This window comes from Triturus cristatus, chromosome 12 (assembly GCF_964204655.1).
Source record: "Triturus cristatus chromosome 12, aTriCri1.1, whole genome shotgun sequence".
Taxonomy (NCBI): Eukaryota; Metazoa; Chordata; class Amphibia; order Caudata; family Salamandridae; genus Triturus; species Triturus cristatus.
Genome location: NC_140595.1, coordinates 244,486,606 through 244,504,641, shown reverse-complemented (window position 1 = coordinate 244,504,641; position 18,036 = coordinate 244,486,606). Strand labels below are relative to the sequence as shown.

General features: G+C 48.2%; 1 protein-coding gene across 2 annotated transcripts in view; it reads right to left on the bottom strand.

The window, feature by feature from the left end:
* Positions 1–18,036, bottom strand: part of HASPIN (histone H3 associated protein kinase) — a 1,547,868-nt gene that overhangs the window by 207,337 nt on the left and 1,322,495 nt on the right. For both annotated transcript variants that reach the window (XM_085639404.1, XM_085639405.1), the window contains exons 12-13: positions 7,815–7,894; positions 7,597–7,685 (exon numbers count right to left, since the gene is read on the bottom strand). In XM_085639404.1, coding sequence (XP_085495530.1) covers positions 7,597–7,685; positions 7,815–7,894 — 169 coding nt within the window. The remainder of the gene's footprint in view (positions 1–7,596; positions 7,686–7,814; positions 7,895–18,036) is intronic.

Genomic DNA, 18,036 nt, shown 5'->3' with positions numbered 1-18,036 from the left:
TTAATAATTTCTTAAATGAATTACTAAATATTGAAGTGAATTTGAATGAATTCACAAATTCCAAATTCACCAGTTTAAAACAAAAACAGTTAGTCATGGTAATTCTAATCCTTTCAGCCCACAAGGGTTTTAGTGATTTGATAGGAAGCATGACATAGGCAGAGATCTAGCTGAACTAGTTTCTGGATCAGACACCAGAATTGGAGCTGGGTCTGGAACAGGCACTTCTGGAGTTGAAGTCAGAGCCGAACCGGCAAGAAGTAGCGTGGCATGCTGTAAGGGTGTTGAGGCACGCGCAGAGGCCAAGAACCTTGAAAAAGCTATGGGAAGGCCCATCCAGCGGCAGCCTTAATGAGGCCTGGCAAATCTTGCCAGTGTGACATGTAAACTCCTTGAAGACTTCAATCTGCAGCGAGGTCTACATTGGCTGGTGAAATTCAGCTCCATCAGTTCCAATTGGCTCCGCGTTGGAGACCCGTGCTGGAGTCAGTATGATTTCTCTGGACTGGTAAGGAGTGGATTTCCACTTGGGTGGCTTCTTCTTTCATTTTGACTGGGCTTTTCACCTCACCCTTGACGATTCAAGGACAGTGACATGGATCAACAACAGGAGCCACCCCTGGAATTCGAGTGGGACTGACCTTACTTTCTATGTTTGGCGACGTACAGCTTTTGCACTCCCTGATAGCCTTACAGTGTATTAGGGAACATTTTCCACGGGGCTTCCAGTTCTGCATGGTACCCAAGCACCAAAGATCTTTTGTGACCTTTAGATACTGCATAGTTTATTATCTGAAGTTCTCTGAGAGAAGATTTCCCTAGCACACTACCAAAAATAATAATTTGGAATTTTGTAAAATATCTAGAAAACGTTGGGAGTGGAGCTCTTGATCTGAAACGCAATGCGTGGAAAAAGAGGAAGTGATGTCAGTGGTGGAACCACTACTCAGCTCCATGTCTGTACCTCCGGAAGCAGACCAGTGCCACAGAGTCTGGAGGTGCCACCTGCCATTGCATAGAAGCTATTACAAGAAATGTTTTTGGATCCAGTCTAGCACCTAGGAAATTCAAAAGATGAGGAATTTGTTGTTATAAGTATCCATCAGAAAGGATACATTTTTTTTTACATTGGTTCTGATGAACACTGTCTTTTATTTACTGATTTGCAGATGGAAATCTAGAAAGCTTTAACACAATGCTTTTGCAAAGCTTTATGAAGATCACAAATATCATCACGTTGTGCGACACCAGACAACAGTGAAAACAGCATGCATACATCGCGGTCTGTGCTTCAATTTCTCTTTCAGGAAAGAGACTGAATCCGGAACTATTTTTCCGATCAACAGCTCTCTTGTGCCACCAGATGGTGCCAAGCTATGCAAATAGCAACCTCAGAAAACGTAATCACTGTGTGAGCCACAAGACAGTAATTTTCTGCACAGGTGTGCAACAAAGATCTAGTGGCTGCAAATTTCAGCCAACAGGACACCGCTGGGAAGAGCAGTAAAAGCTGCTGTTACCCTCAGTGAGGGTGTAAGGAATGCTAGTTGGAGAAGGTTAGACCGGACACCCATAGCGTGGTATTCTCACAGACTTTTTGCCTACACTACTGAACCTGTTTTCGTTAGAATTTAGAGTCTGTGCACTTTTCCCCTGCTAACAAGCAATAAAGTACATGTGCTCTTTCCTTTAAAACATGGTAAAATTGGAATGTACCCAACTGGCAGAGTTAATTTACTGATAAATCCCTAGTATAAGGTACTATATATACTCAAGGCCTGTAAATTAAATGCTACAAGTGGGCTGCAGCACTCATTGTGCCGCTCAAAAACAATTCTCCTGCCTGCCACTGCAGCCTGCAACTACCATTTCGATCTGGCAAAATAAACAATTGCTAGGTCAAAACCTTCCGTTTTAATACTTACAAGTCCTTCCAAATGTAGGCTCTAAAGGTTTATAGGGCAGGGTGCATTGTATTTAAAAAGTAGGGCATGTGTACTTAAGCTTTACATATCCTGGCAGTGAAAAAATGCCGAAAGTCATTTATCATTGTAACAAGGCTACCTCTCCTATAGATGAACTCTGGTTTACCTTATTACACTTAATAAGTGATGACTCCAGTTTGTGAGCAGATAGAGACATACGTCTTCCACTTATTTGAATAGTAATTCAAAATCCTCTCAAATTTTAAATTGCTTTTCTGAAAATGCCACTTTTAGAGAGTTGGTATTTTCTGACTAAACCAAAAGTGCCTTTCTGCCGGTGTCGCATGACTTTTAATGGCTTGTCTGTGGTATAATGTGTATTCCTTTCAGACTGGGGATATATGGGCCTTGGGTGTGGGGCAGAGTTTTCCCCTTCTGAGCAGGATGGCCTGGGGGGGTTCTACTCGCCCTTCCTGAGCTTCAAAGGGTAGCTTGGGAGCTGTGCCCATCCCTTTCTTGACTTCTGTGGCTGTCTGTCCAGCCACTAGCAATTGCCTCTTACATCTGGGCTGTCCTGCCCTATGACCCCCTAGACAGTTTGGAGTCAAACCCAGGAGAAGAACTGACCCGAACAAGTTTAGGGGTAGACAAAAAGAGGGAGCCCATCACAAAAGCAGGAACTGGACATAAAAGTGACACCCTGATTTTTTCTCATCAGAACAGTCCTGAACCTATGGAAGATTCAGAAGAACTGCCCTTCTGTCTGAATAAGTAAGACTGCACCTGCTTGCCTTGAACTCAGGATCCCTAGAAATTACTCCAAGGGACAGTTCGCTGACATGTTTGAGCTACAGGGACACAACAAGCTTCCAGAGGCGGTCTCTCCGTCCCAGCTGACCAGACACAAATGGACTTGAACTGGTCGCCTCTGTGGAAGTGAGTTCTGACCTATCCCTAGTGCTGCCCCAAATGTAATGGGCCATTGGCTGGAGTCAGAGTAAACTTCTTCCTGTGCAAACTAAGGTTTTTCACCAGGTGCGATGCAGCATGGCGCAGACTGATGCAGGACCAGCTGCTGATCGACTGATTCACCAGAGGTGACGCTTCGCGGCACAAACAGATGCAGGATCTTGCATCCTAGCACCTTGCGGCTCTTCATAGCGGCCTCAAGGACTCGACACAGCTCATAGCAGAGTCTTGCATTACAGCACCATGCAGCTCCAGCAGCAAGCGCAAAAGGTACAACTCCCAGTAGGCTGCTGCACCTGGTTCCATACCTGGCAGGTGCTCCATTGCGGTTGGCCTGAACTTGTGAATTTGTCCCAGTCTGGAACAATCAGATGCCACCAGCTGGTGCTTTACACCTTTTTGGTGCTATTTGTCTTTAAACTTAGAAAACTCATTCTAGTTTTAGTGATCATTTTGGTGTCATTTTATTGATTGAAGTGTCTTCTATTTTTCTAAATTTGTTTGGAATTAATCTTGCCTTTTTAGGTTATTACTGTTTGAGTGCTGCTTACATACTTTAAAAATTGCCTCTAAGCTAAAACTGACTGCTTCTGCCAAGCTACCAGAGGGCTAAGCACACGTTATTTTTACTGTCTTTTGTGGTTCACCTTGACCTGGATTATGTTTATTATTTGAGTCAAGCTCTCACCCTTCTCAACTAATAAACAGATCTTTAAACACCTAGGGGTCTATTAGGATGGCGGTCGGATGGCCGCTGCCGGTAGTAACCGCCGGGCTGGCAGCGGTCATCCGCCTGCGATCGCAACCCAGAAAACCGCCGGTCCCATTAGCATGTCGGTGACTACTGGTGCGATTTTCCGCCTGCAACTTTTCCGCAGGTAGCAGTCTGCACGCTTGCCTGGCGGGCGGAGCTGGACCACTAAAATGGGGCCGGTGCATGGCCAAGCTTCACCGGCATGATTAGGATGCCGGCAGTAGCCAGCCTTTCCGCTGCGGTGAAACCGCAATGGAAAGGCACGGGAGGAATGTCTCCGGGGGCCCATTGTGGGCCCTCAAAGTGTGTAGGGGGGTGTGGGTGCACTGGGGGGGGGGTACCCATGGTAACCTCCTACATGTCCCTGTACCAGGTGGAAGGCACTGTGCAGTGCCTGCCACGCAGTGCAGGGATATGCTGGAGATGCTTTTTTGGACATCGCGGCGGTGCTGCTGGTAGCAGCAACAGCTGCAATGTTGCATGCCGCGGTCGGATTTCGACTCTGGAGCATACAAATTGGACCGGCGGTTATGCCGCAGTCCTAGCGGGCGGTGTTTTCCCGCTACCATGGCGGTCGGAGTGATTTTCTGACCGCCATCCCAATAGACCCCAAGAGTCTCAATTTTAAATTGCTCATATGGTGACTGACTGACCAACACATCCAGTGAAACACTTATCATCCACTGTGTCCTGTCTTGTGCAGTCAATGCAGTATGGTCAAACACTCCTGCGGTCCAGACTATGGAAGTTCTCCTCTTCCTTAGTAGAGTGAGAAAGAGGAAAGAAGGATAGAAAGCTAGCAAAAAAACGAAGTAAATATTGTGCTGGGTCAATTGGTGAAACCATAATCAAGGTTAACACCAAACTCAAATCCCATTGCCAAACAAAGGAGAGGGAGAAAACCAATTAAGGAGACCTGTGAGAGAACACCACTAAAGCAGACCTAAAAAAAGAGTGTTGACCAGGGAGAGACATGAAGGAAGACAAGGCAGCAAAGAAAAGGTTTAGTAATACTCCTTTTGGGGTATACCTTATCTAACTGCAGATTATTCACCTTTAGAATATAACCATGTGCCTCAATGGATACAGAGGATACGTCAGCAATGCTCTTGTGTTCCATTAGGTGGCGCTGTGTGGCTCCACAGTTACTCTGTATGGCTTAAAAGGTGTCAGAGTGCAGCTGCATATAATTGTCACCCCGCACACTTATGACAATCTCTTGTATGTTTTTCTTTTCGTGCCCTCAGAAGCGGAGCGCAAACCAAATTGTCTGAGACAGTGTGCTGGATTTCTACCTTGGGACCTTCTTAGATATAAAAGAGGCCACTACAATGAACAGAGAAGTAACAGGGCAAACAGGAACCTGCAGTTAAATAGAGTATCCACCAGATAATAATCAAAGGTAAGGGAACACGTTCTTATAGATACTTCTTTTATTTTCAATTATTTGTATTTGCTTTGAATAAAATAATACATTTAGATAGAGTACAAGGTGCAGGTTGTATGTTGTTCTATGAACAAAACAAAGCCTCCACTGTTAAGGCAATTGCAACTGAAGTCAAAATTTGGGAGCATATGAGGGAAAGAGATGATTTAAGAGAATTTTAACCAGCATTCAGATGTTGATAGGGTAAGGAGTTTTAGTTCAAGCCCAACTACTCATCAATCTTCTGGTAACCCAGGGTGTCAAATTAATTTTAATTGAATGGAAAAGTACAAAAGCTATTTCCAACACCCTCTTGCCCCCCAAATCATGCAGTACAACCTGATTGTAACCAATCTACTCACCAGCCACACTACTAGCATTATCTATGCCGTGGCTTCCGGAACTTTTTAGAACCACAGCCCAATTTTTATAACGATAATTTTTACAATCCACCTAGCTTTAATGGACATGAGCTAGGCGTTTTTTAATATAACTAAAGCATTGCGTAGTAGTGCACTGTGGTTTACAAACAGCTAATTTTCTTTGGAAACAGCCACTAAATTTGCAGAGACCTACAGTTTTACTGACAAAACAATATGGCACACAAATGAAAATGTATGGCAATTGGGATTCAGTTAAATATTTATGTGTGCATCCATCAAAAAGTAGTGTTTTTATTTGTTTTGATCCTATTAAACTTTTTGTTTCCATCATGTTCAGAACTATGAAAAAAGTGCTCAATTGTTGCTTTCATAACTGCTAAATGTGTACAGTTCATTTACAGCTATGCACATTTTGTTGTGAGTTATAAAAAATGACATCCTGCAGCCTTTGCTTTCACACTACTTATACCCCAGCAAGATTGTCACATAGTTCACTTCACTTTTCTTTCTCTGACTGCAAAGTGAAAGACGTTTGTAAACACCAAGCCCCATCTTAAATAATAAGCAGCAATTTGTCAGACGACATGGCCTGGCATTTGACATCTGTCACTGAAGAGCAGCACATGTGACAAGATAAGTACAGAATTTTAAGGTATGTTTATGTATTGCTTGCACCATCTACCAAAATTGGCTTGTGACCCACCATTGGATCGCGACCCAGTTTGGGCAACACTGTTCAATAACATCCCCATATACACTTGGCCATCAAAAGTATACTGACTCAGTGCTATCCTGCCACAATACAACTAGTATCTGTGCTTTTCCTTTCCCTCCACCTTTACCCTCCAATTTGTCTTTCCTGTCTTTACCCCTTAACTTTTACTTTTGGTTATGCCCCGATACATGGCCCATCACCTCACCAACTTTCACCTCAAATGGCACAGCTTCAACTGGACCAACAGATACTCTACATCGGTCTCCTTCCCTCATGTGCTACAAGATTAAATAAACAACAGAACTGATGGGTTCTTCTTACCACTCTCGGTCAGAAAATAGAGGCCTCTGATCTCCAGTTTTCCCAAATGGCCACCCAACACAGTAGAGACACGCCCATAACCACTCTGCGAGGGAGGGTGTTGTCCATTAGTTACAAAAGCAAATCCTGCATCTCATCCCTAGAGATTTGAATGAAGTCGGAGGTGCAAAACTGATGGTGGGACATCCGGTATCTGATGTTCCTCTGCAGGGCCTGCAGGTGCCAGCTTCCATTTGGGATGATAAAGAAGCAGAGGAAAGACCTTGAACACTCCCTTGAAATAGCCTCAATGTATTGACGTCTTTGAGTGGGGTACAGGTGGGAATTTGGCTTGTTGATCATGATCGCCAGACTTATAGGATCATGCCGACTCCCTAGGGAGTGGCACTGAAGGTTGCAGGCCTTCCTTAAAAATATCGAACATTAACTGTGGGATTGCGTCTGGAAACTCCAACTTCATCTTTTTGAGAATTGAAATTAACTTTAACAGTGACAAGGCCGGGTCCCTGAATTCTCCTGTGAGAGGACAACCTCTTTGAGCAGTGTGTGTTGAGTGAGAGTCCCTTGGGGGATTGCTAAGTCTGATAATTTACCTTAAAGTGGGGAGAGAGACAGCTTAGAAGTATTCTTGCATACCCCTACCAAAAATAGCTTGGCTTACAGCCCCTAAATAAACTTCAGGTGCATTGACTAGCAACAGTCATAGGCTGATCAATCCTAGACATCACAAAGAGATGTCTTGTAGACCGAAAACTGACCGTTTGGAGCACTGTCAACTGAGGAGAATAGACAGTCATGTTTTGAAAGGGGAGAGAGGAAGAACAAGTGGGAATGAGAGACCTAAAGACACTGAAGAGAGATACTGTATGAGGACTACCGCATGCGTTAATGAGAAAAGAAGAGGATGGCATATGAGGTACAGAGAAATCAGAACAGAGTAAGATTGAAGGAACAGTTTACAGGTATCACTGGTACAGTAAAAAGGTTGGTAGACAACAATGACAAAAGAAAAGGAATGTTAAATATTTTGTAATCCTTGTTAGCATTCAACTACTATGATTGTTCTGCAACGAGAGATTTTCTCTGTTTGGTCCACAGCTTACCTGTGCTCAAAACACAAAGCTTCTTCTGCGACCGCCAGGGCAGCAGTGAGCTGGTGCAAGATGCTCTTGGCTGAGTTGACAGATGAGAGCTGTGGAGAAACGAAAGCAAGACTGACAAAATCTAATCAGAGAATGCCATGTAAAAAATAGGATATTCTTAGTAAATGGGAATGGACATCGAAACCTCAAAACAAGAGCATACACCCTTTTCTTCATACCTCATTCTTCATGTTTTCCAGATCGCTGCCTCCGAATTCAAACTCCAGGATGATAAATAGTTGATCATCTCCAAAAAAATCTAACCAAGAAAAGATAAATGAAATCTAAATACACATCATAAGGGCAAAATAACATATATATATATATACAGATAAACCTATCATGTATAGTTCACAAAACGGATGCAAGGGAATCTAAGACGAGAAAATTCCTGGCAGACCTCTGCATTTTGGGTGGCTTTCACAAGTCTGGTTGTCTTGCAAGATCATTTGGGGAACTGTAGAAAAAGTAAAGATGGTGAACATAAGGACCCCAAGGATACAAGAAATTCAAAGTGAGCTCAAAACCAAAATAGAATCACCAACGATGTTATAGGATCAGGGTCCCTTTGCAGTTCAGCGCCAATAGTTGTGCTTTATAAATCCTTTCATTCATTTAATTCCAGAAGTCCGAACATTTTTAGCAGACGCCAACAGAAAATTAAGCCGTTTGCGACAGCTAAAAATGGTTGTAGCAGGTACAAACAATATTTTGGGAGTTGGTAACCTATTACGACTCGCAAAATAAGGTTCGCGAGTCGCTAATAGGAATGGGCGTGCCAATGACGTCCCTTCCTAATAAGAGTCAGAGGAGGATGTTTGATTGCTTTCCGACCACAAATGCAGTCGCAAAACAATCGCAGTTACCACCAATTTCAACTTGGTGGTAAGCCAGTCGAAAATGGGAAGGGGTCCCTAGGACATCTTTTCCTCTTTGTGTTTTGCACTGAAAATATTTTTTGAGAGCAGGCACCACTGCCTGAACTTTTCATTTTTTTTCTTTTAAATGCATCCCAGTTTCCTTTAAAGAAAATGTGCTGCAATTGAAAAAAAACTTTGCTTTATTTAAAAGGCAAACAGACATGGTGGTCCGCTGTTCCCGATTCCCAATGGGCCGCTAATTGTGACCTGCCTAATGAATATTGATGAGGCAGGTCCTTTGCGACCCCATTGGGAATCGCTAAATGTGTCAGACACATTAGTACATTCCATTTTGGAGTCACAAACTGCAAGTCGCAAAAAAGAGTTTTCCACTTTTGGATAGACTGATTTCTACTGCAACATTAGTGGGGAGACAGGCCTGCTGATTATCAGGGAAACAGAGCTCAGATTGGAGAATCACAGCTGTGCACAAAATACCATTTACTTGTGAATTTTCATTATGTTTAATGTGTATGTTCACTGCACGGCTCCAAGGACGCTGTAGAATAGAGAATTAAGTACTATATTTTCAGGGGCCCCCTACACTTGTGTGGACATAAAACATGGGCACCGCCTTTGGCCATGTATAGCCAAGATGGAGCTCAGGGTCTGATCTTTGGTCCTGTTATATTCCATATAGGTAGCCTATATAGTAGCAGGTAGCATTATAACCTTTAACCTATATCCTTCCCTACATTACATACATAACGGTTCTTGGGGACTGATCTTTTACCCAGATATGACACTGCATTCAGAACGCGGGTTTTCCCTAGTTCGATTCTCATACGCTATGCATGAAGCTTCTTGGAAGCACAGCAGGACTAACATCAGGATTACCATCTCCTGTATAATATCACTGTATAAAGTTCAGGCCCAACGTCATCCTTTAGGCCGACACAGTAACACAGCAAGATAGGACCCCTGGGGAGACCTAGGATATAAATACATCATATCTTGCTTAGAAAGATAGAGGAGACCGAGACTTCCCGGCTGACACACTGACCAGAGACGCCGAGGTTCCTGCATGCAGACCCTCCAGATAGCAGTGGTCTAACATCCCTCGCGGAGTGTCCAACTCGGGACCAGGACTGGATCTCATATTCTCTCATTTTCAGGTAATGGGGTGGACTAGATGCAAAAGAGAGTCTTGGCATAACACCTACATGGATGCTAGGTACATTTAGGTACATCTAGCTAGGGAGACATTGTAGGAGTATGCACTTTTATATCATGTGTTTTATATACTTGCATGTATTCATGATTATTGCAAGATGGTAGAGCTATACCATCCATTTACTTTATTAGTGCTTCTAATCATATATCTCTGCTACTGTCTAATGGTTGTTGCAGCTCATATATTCTACACTAGAACAACAACTGTTCAATAAATCCTTATTGACAAACGCCCGGTATGTTTATTCTGTGTATCTCTGAGACGAACTAAGTGAGCACGAGTGACTGAGCGAAAAGTAGTATATTGTTTCTACGATCGGTTGCAAAGAACTGTTCTCTCGCCGATAAGAGGAGACTCTAGTGGCACTGTGAGCTAGCTGATATTGACAGGCTAACGTATACTGTGGGGGTGCACAGAATTAGTCTGCCACCAGTCCCACAGTTTATGTTATCCAAACACGCAGATCCTGTATAGGGTATATAGGAACTACACAACATGGCGCCACCAACATTGGTGGGTACTTATTTAACAGTAGAATCTGAGTAGTTCAGTCGTGCTATTCTCAGAGACCCCTACTCACAAAACACCAGAGATGTCTGGAGTGGGTGGGCACAAACACCGCCACAGCTGAGTAGGCTGAAAAAATCCTATTTATTGGCTGTTGGTTAATCGCTTGAAGGACACAGTATTCCTAAAGAACAAGTTACTTACCTTCGGTAACGATGTATCTCTAAGAAACATTAGTTAGTTAGATTCCTCACCTTAGAATATCCCCAGGCGTCAGACTGGATCAGGAAGATTTTTCGTCAGCAATACCCCTTGCGCGTCGCTAGGCGTCGTCTGCGGCTCCGCGTCCGTCATCGGCGTCGTGCGCCGGAATGACGTCGTCGGAGTACTTAGACGCCGCCCTCGCGCGCTGACGTCAGTTCTTGTACATAGCTTTCCGCGCCGGGAACGCAGAGCCATGCAAAGACCGACACTGGTGCCAAAAAGAAAATCTAGGGCCCTGAAAAGGAAAACCTTAACCCTAGATGTCAGTTCGCAGAACGGGGAGGATGGGTGGGTCGGTGAGGAATCTAACTAACTAATGTTTCTTACAGATAAATCGTTACCGAAGGTAAGTAACTTGTTCATCTGAAAGAAACACGTTAGTTAGATTCCTCACCTTAGAATAGATACCCAAGCAATACCATCCCCGGTGGTGGGTCTGCGAACCAAGATCACACCAGAAAGTCCTGGAGGACAGAACGGCCAAAGAAGCCATCCCTCCGGACTTGGCTGTCAAGGCAATAATGCCTGGCAAACGTGTGTAGCGAAGCCCACGTTGCCGCCAGACAGATGTCCTGCAAAGGGACACCCCGTCCCAGAGCAGTAGTAGCCGCCGTGGCCCGAGTAGAATGGGCGCGCAGCCCAACAGGAGGGTCCTTTTTTGCCAAGGAGTAACAAATTTTGATGCACAAAACGACCCACCGAGAGATGGTCCGTTTGTGCACAGCTTTCCCCTTCTTAGCACCCACGTATCCAACGAAAAGTTGGTCGTCCACCCGGAACTGCTTTGTGCGGTCCAGATAAAAGGAGAGCGCACGTTTTGGGTCCAGACGGTGGAGCCTCTCTTCCTCTTTGGAAGGATGCGGAGGCGGAAAGAAGGTGGGCAAGGTGATTGACTGCCCAAGATGAAAGGGAGTCACCACTTTCGGAAGAAAGGAGGGACAAGGCCGAAGGACAACCTTGTCCGGATGAACAGAGAGAAAAGGAGGCTTTGATGATAAAGCCTGGAGCTCACTCACCCGTCTAGCCGAGGTGATGGCTACCAGAAAAGCAGTCTTAAGCGTCAGCAGACGAAAAAGACAATTATGAAGAGGCTCAAAGGGGGCACACATTAGAAATGTGAGAACAAGATTCAAGTCCCACTGAGGCATTACAAAAGGGACAGGAGGGAACGTGTGAGTAATGCCTTTTAGAAAGCGTGTAACTACAGGGGACTTGAAACGAGAAGGCTGATCAGGAAGCCGCAAGAAGGCAGAGATGGCAGCAAGATAACCTTTTAAGGTGCCCAGGGCAGAGCCCTGCCGGGCCAAAGAAAGAAGAAAGAGGAGAACCTCAGAAAGAGGGGCGGAAAGGGGATCCACAGCCTTTGCTGTGCACCATGCCACAAATTTGTTCCACCGGCAGGCGTATACCGTCTTTGTGGAGGGACGCCTGGCTGCCAGAATGACATCACAGACTTCAGGAGGCAAGTCAAATGGCATCAACTGCCGCCGCTCAATCTCCACGCATGGAGGTGGAGGCTGGACAGGTTCGGGTGTAGGACCGTCCCCAGCTGCTGCGACAGAAGATCCTCCCGAAGGGGCAGGCGTATCGGAGGATCGGTCAACATACTGAGTAGCTCTGGATACCAGTACCTTCGTGCCCAATCCGGAGCCACCAAGATGACTTGGGCCCGGTCGTGCCTGATCTTCTTCAGCACTCTGGGCAGAAGTGGTATAGGCGGAAAGGCGCACAACAGACCGCAACTCCACTCGTGACGAAAAGCGTCGCCGAGCGAGTGCCGCCTTGGAAATTCCAACGCGCAGAACTGCTGACATTGCGCGCTCTCTTCGGTGGCAAATAGATCTAACCAAGGATCTCCCCACTGCTGAAAGAGACCTTGCGCCACTTCGGAGTTCAGACGCCATTCGTGATCCATCATGCACCGGCGGCTGAGTTCGTCTGCTCTGGCGTTCAGAGAGCCCGCCAGATGTTGAACCACCAGGGTGACGCCCTGGTGTTCCAGCCATGTCCAGAGGCGCGGAGCCTCCTGACAAAGGGTCCACGACCCCACCCCGCCCTGTTTGTTGCAATACCACATGGGGGTGGTGTTGTCCGTGAACTCCTGCACGACACTTCCCCGGACAGAGGGAAGGAAGGCTTTCAGTGCAAGCCGGATCGCTCTCAACTCCAACAGGTTGATGTGGAGACGAGACTCCGCCGGAGACCAGAGGCCTCTGATCTCCGCCTCTCCCATATGGCCACCCCATCCCAGGAGGGTCGCATCCATCACTACGACATGCTCCGGTTGGGGAAGGGAGAGGCTCTTGCCCTTGACCCAATCGCGGTCCGTGAGCCACCACTGCAACTGCTGTGCAGTGCCCTCCGAGATCAAGACATGGTCGGACAGGTTGCCGTGATGCTGGGCCCACTGAAACTTCAGGTCCCACTGCAGAGCCCGCATGCGCCGCCTGGCGTGATGCACTAGTAGGATGCAGGAGGCCATCAGCCCCAGAAGCCGCAACACTAGCCTGACCGAAACCCAGGATAGAGGCCGAAAGATGGGAATCACGGCCTGAATATCCCGGACCCGCTGTTCCGGTGGATAGACCCGGAACTGCGCCGAATTGAGAACCGCTCCGATGAAGAGGAGCTTTTGAGAGGAACTCAGGTGTGACTTCGGCACGTTGATGGAAAATCCCAGCAAATGCAGGAGATCCGCCGTAGTCTGGAGGGGGGAGACGACTGCCTGGGGCGAGCCCGCCTTCAACAACCAGTCGTCGAGATAGGGGAAGACTGGAACCCCTGATCTGTGCAGATGAGCTGCGACCACCGCCATCACTTTCGTGAACACCCGAGGGGCACTGGTGAGGCCGAAGGGGAGCACGGTAAACTGAAAGGGCTCTTGACCCACCGTGAACCGCAGGTAACGCCGGTGGGCCGGCAGGACGGGGATGTGGAAATATGCGTCCTGCGAGTCCAACGCTACCATCCAGTCTCCAGGGTCGAGGGCAGCTAGAACCTGAGCCAAAGTTAACATCTTGAACCTCTCCTTCCGGAGGAAGGCATTGACGTTCCGGAGGTCCAAGATAGGGCGTAGGCCCCCTTTGCCCTTCTTGGGAACCAGAAAGTAGTGGGAATAACAACCACGACCTACGTCTGGGCTCGGAACGCGCTCGACGGCCCCCTTGGCCAAGAGGGCCGAAACTTCCTCGTGGAGAAGATTCAAATGATCCCCCGAGATACGGTGGTGCTGCGGTGGCGCTGCGGTGGCATGGCTGGAGGGGTCGTCTCGAAGGGGAGGGAGTAGCCCCTTCGGACGATTTGCAGCACCCACCTGTCCGATGTGATGGACCCCCAGTGGAGCAGGTGATGGCGAACTCTGCCGCCCACTGGCGTGGAATGGGCCTGAAAGCTCGGACTAGGAAGGCTTTGAGGCGGATGCTGCCGGGGTGGATGTGGGCTGACCGCGTCGTCCCCCAGAACCGCCTCGGCGGAAACCACGTCCGCGACCGCGCGCAGGTTGGTTCTGCGGCTGGTGGCTAGGCGCACGTGAGGAGGCACCCCTTCCTTGGCCACGAAAGGGGCGAAAGGCGGAAGTTTGCGACCGCGGGGCCGAGAGGCCCAAGGACTTGGCCGTAGCCCGGGAGTCCTTAAAGCGATTCAGCGCACTGTCCGCTTTCTCGCCGAAAAGGCGAGTGCCATCAAAGGGCATGTCCATGAGGGTGCTCTGGACATCGCCCGAAAAGGACGTGGACCGCAGCCAGGCGTGACGTCTAAGCGCCACTGAGGTAGAAATCGCCCTACCCAGCGAGTCCGTAGTGTCAAGCCCACATCGGATAGCATGTCGCGCTGCATCCCTCCCATCGGCCAGAGCCTGGGTAAGTCGTGTCTGGACCTCCTCCGGACACAGGGGCAGCACGTCCTCCACCTTATCCCACAGAGAGTGGGAATAACGGTCCAAGAGACAGGCGGTGTTCAAAGACCGCAGACCCAAACTAAGGGAGGAGAACAGCTTTTTGCCGAACTAGTCCAGTCTCTTGGAATCCCGGTCAGGCGGAGCGGTCGGGAAGGAGGATTGGGAGGTAGAGGCCTGGATAAACAGGCTCTCGGGGGTAGGAGGTGCCCTGCAGAACGTCAGTGAGGGCCTCATTGAATGGCAGCAGAGGCTCAGTGGAGCTTGCTGCAGACTGAAGCACCTCAGTGAGGACGTTAGTCCTCACAGCCACGGCAGGTAGCTCGAGCCCAAGGGCTGCGGCCGCCTTGCGCAGCACCACAGAGAAAGCAGCACCCTCCTCCGAAGCCACAGTCGGAGGAGAGATGAATCCAGTGTCTGGAGAGGTATCCAGACCCCTGGCCTCCCCCAGTTCATCTGCCCAGTCCTGTGACAGTTGAGCCTGAGCGGCCATAGGATCCTCGGATCCCTCCCATTCGCCCCCATCATCCGATTCCTGGTATGCAGGAGGAAGGATCGGAGCCGGGCGATAGACAAAATGTGTCTCCAGCGGCGCCGAACGCGGCGTCCATCGACGCCGTAACGGCGCCAGGCCCGGAGCGGGGCTGAACTGAGGCTCGACGTCGAGCGGAGTCGGCGTCGGAGGTGGTACCGGTGTCGACGTCGGCGGAGGAGGCGTGACGAGGTCGACCGGCGTCGGCGGGGACTCGGGAACGGGTCCCTTGGGCGCTTGCGGCGTCGAGGCCGGGCCGGAGCCGCAGGCAGGCAAGGTTGCCCAGTCGGGTCTGCGGGGCCCGAAGGCGCGCCAGCGGGCGTCGACGGCGGAGCCAGGTTCCTCATGGCCGAGAGGAAGGCACTGACTTCCGCCGGCGTCGCGTCAGTCCCAGGGACCGGCGGGTATGGGGACTTGCGCGGCGCCTGCGGCTCCGCTGGAGCCGCGGGGGTGGAACCACCCTGACCCTCGGCCGAGTCGCGCGACCGGCGAGGGGAGTCCGAAGAGCGGTGTCGCCTCTTGGACTTCTTGGAGTGCTTCGACTTACCCGAAGACTTGGAGCCAGACGATCGATGATGACGTCGGCTGCGGCTCCGTTACCGATCCTTGGACCTCCTCCTGGACCGGGATCGAGAGGGGCGCGGAGCCGAGTGGCAAAGCTCGAGAAGCTTACGGGACCGCTCCCGTCTAGCCTTCGAGGTCAGGGCCTTGCAGTCCGAACACGACGCCGCGTCGTGGTCGAGGCCCAAGCAGTAAAGGCACCGGCGGTGATGGTCCGTAACCGACATCAAGCGGTTGCAGTCAGCACAGGCTTTAAAACCAGGCATCCTACCGGCACCGGAGTCGAGACAAGATCAAAAAGGATCGAAAAAAGTTAGTCAAAAAGTGACTAAAGGGGTAGCTCTCCCGGATCTGCGCTTACTGGCGCGGAAAAAAGAAGAACTGACGTCAGCGCGCGAGGGCGGCGTCTAAGTACTCTGACGACGTCATGCCGGCGCACGACGCCGACGACGGACGCGGAGCCGCAGACGACGCCTAGCGACGCGCAAGGGGTATTGCTGACGAAAAATCTTCCGGATCCAGTCTGACGCCTGGGGATATTCTAAGGTGAGGAATCTAACTAACGTGTTTCTTTCAGATATTGTGTATACACACCATATCTTGGTTCCCTTGAAAAGTTATTTAGCCATATCTTGGTTCCCTTGAAAAGTTATTTAGTGTTCTAAAAACAATGACTAACCCGGAGTTAGACCCAATGCAAGAAGCACTGCCCAACTCTGAGGGGTAAGATGTGGATGCAATATAAATTGCACCGAATTTTAGAAATACAATCACCCTGAAACTGCTCGTGCATGGTTTATCAGCTAGGGGTGGCTTAGTAGTTTTCGTGATTGAGGCACACGAATCAAACAGAACTGAGGTATTTTATTTGTGGGTTACATTCCCAGCAGCAAATGCAAGAACAAAAACATTTCACTCTTACACAGAAGTAGATGCACCAGTGGAATATTGTCCGTTTGAGGACATTGAGGTTCCGCTCACATACCTGGAACACTTATTCTGGTTTAAAGGCGACCTACCCCACATAAGAAGGAGAGTAAGACTCAGCCCGCTCAGAACAGAAGGTGCAACATGGCCATTAGCAGCAGCCTACACACCACACCCTGACATTGATACAATGCCACCAGAAGACTTACTCACACAACACAAAGATTTTTTTTTTTTTTTAAATCGATAGAAACTTCACGTCATTTATCATGAGGACAATTACAGTCCAACCAGCAATAGTTGAAACAAATGGAACTCAAGCTCAGGGTACAGCAACTAAAATCACACCACAAATATTATGGGTAAAATGCCCTCTAAACGTGAACAAATGCCATTCGGGTAGCTCAGAAAATAAAACAGCTGGAGGGAGTATTCCTGGATACTACCCCGTATGAAAAACACAGAATGCTAACAATCTGCTTGCCCATGGGGATAACATCACAAGTAGAGGATTGTACCACTTGGGGTACAGTCTTTGCTGCCATATATACCAGAACTCATGGTATTCCTTCATTAGCAGTAGTACCAGACATATTGAGACAAATGCAAAACGAGTACGGAGCAGAGCCTGCCCTGAACTTAGGGATGAAGTTACTCGGTAGCTATGCCCAGGTATCAGCCATAATAATAGCAAATATTAAAGGGGAAGCAGCTTCAGTGGATATTCGCCAACGCCTAAGGGAGTTCAGTCCCTTAGAACAGGAACACAAACTACCCAAAATAATTGGAACAGCAAATGCAGAATTAGAGACAGTTTGGGTGTGAAAGCTTCAAAACCACAACTGATGGGCAGTCCAGAAAAGGACACTTCCATGCAGACACCTGCTCCACTAAGAAAAAGTGGGACAATAAAAAACAACAAAACTTTAAAGGAAACAGATCTCAATCGCGAGGTAGATATCCTCCATAGAAGCCCTCCGAAAAGAGGTATAACCTTAGAAATAGGGATTATATTAGGAAACCTGACAGGTATAAGGATACTGATACACGTTCCTCTTGTTCCTCTCAGGGTTCATCGAAAAGCTCCAAGAGGGAAGGACGGTCAGACAGACAAGAAGAGAGTACTAAGTCCAGAGACAAGCAGCAAGCTCAAGATTACACTTCTAAGAAAGAAGAGAAACAAAAGCAAAAGCCACAGTTCAAAAAGAAGAAGGTTGCCGGTCTAAAGATCAGACATGCCCAGAATTCGGAGGACTCGACTACTGAACGGGAAATGGGCTCTGACGATGCTAGACAGCGTGGCAGAAGTAACAATAGCTCGCCAGAACCTGATGAAATTTCTGGTGACAGCGGACTTGAATGATTATATCACGGTAGAACCACCTGATACTAGGGTAAGTGTCCCACATAGTTTATATGAAATAACACCCCAGATGGAATGGGACAAATGTAGAACAGTGAAGGGTCTCTTTTGGGAGAACCTTACGTTTGGCTATGACATTTTGTTAGTTGAACGAGATTGGTCGCCAGCATTAGTCATGGATTGCCCTACAGGAGAAAAGGTAATTTTACCGGCATTCTCAGACCATATTCCCAGGCATTTACACCACACATATGCACAGGA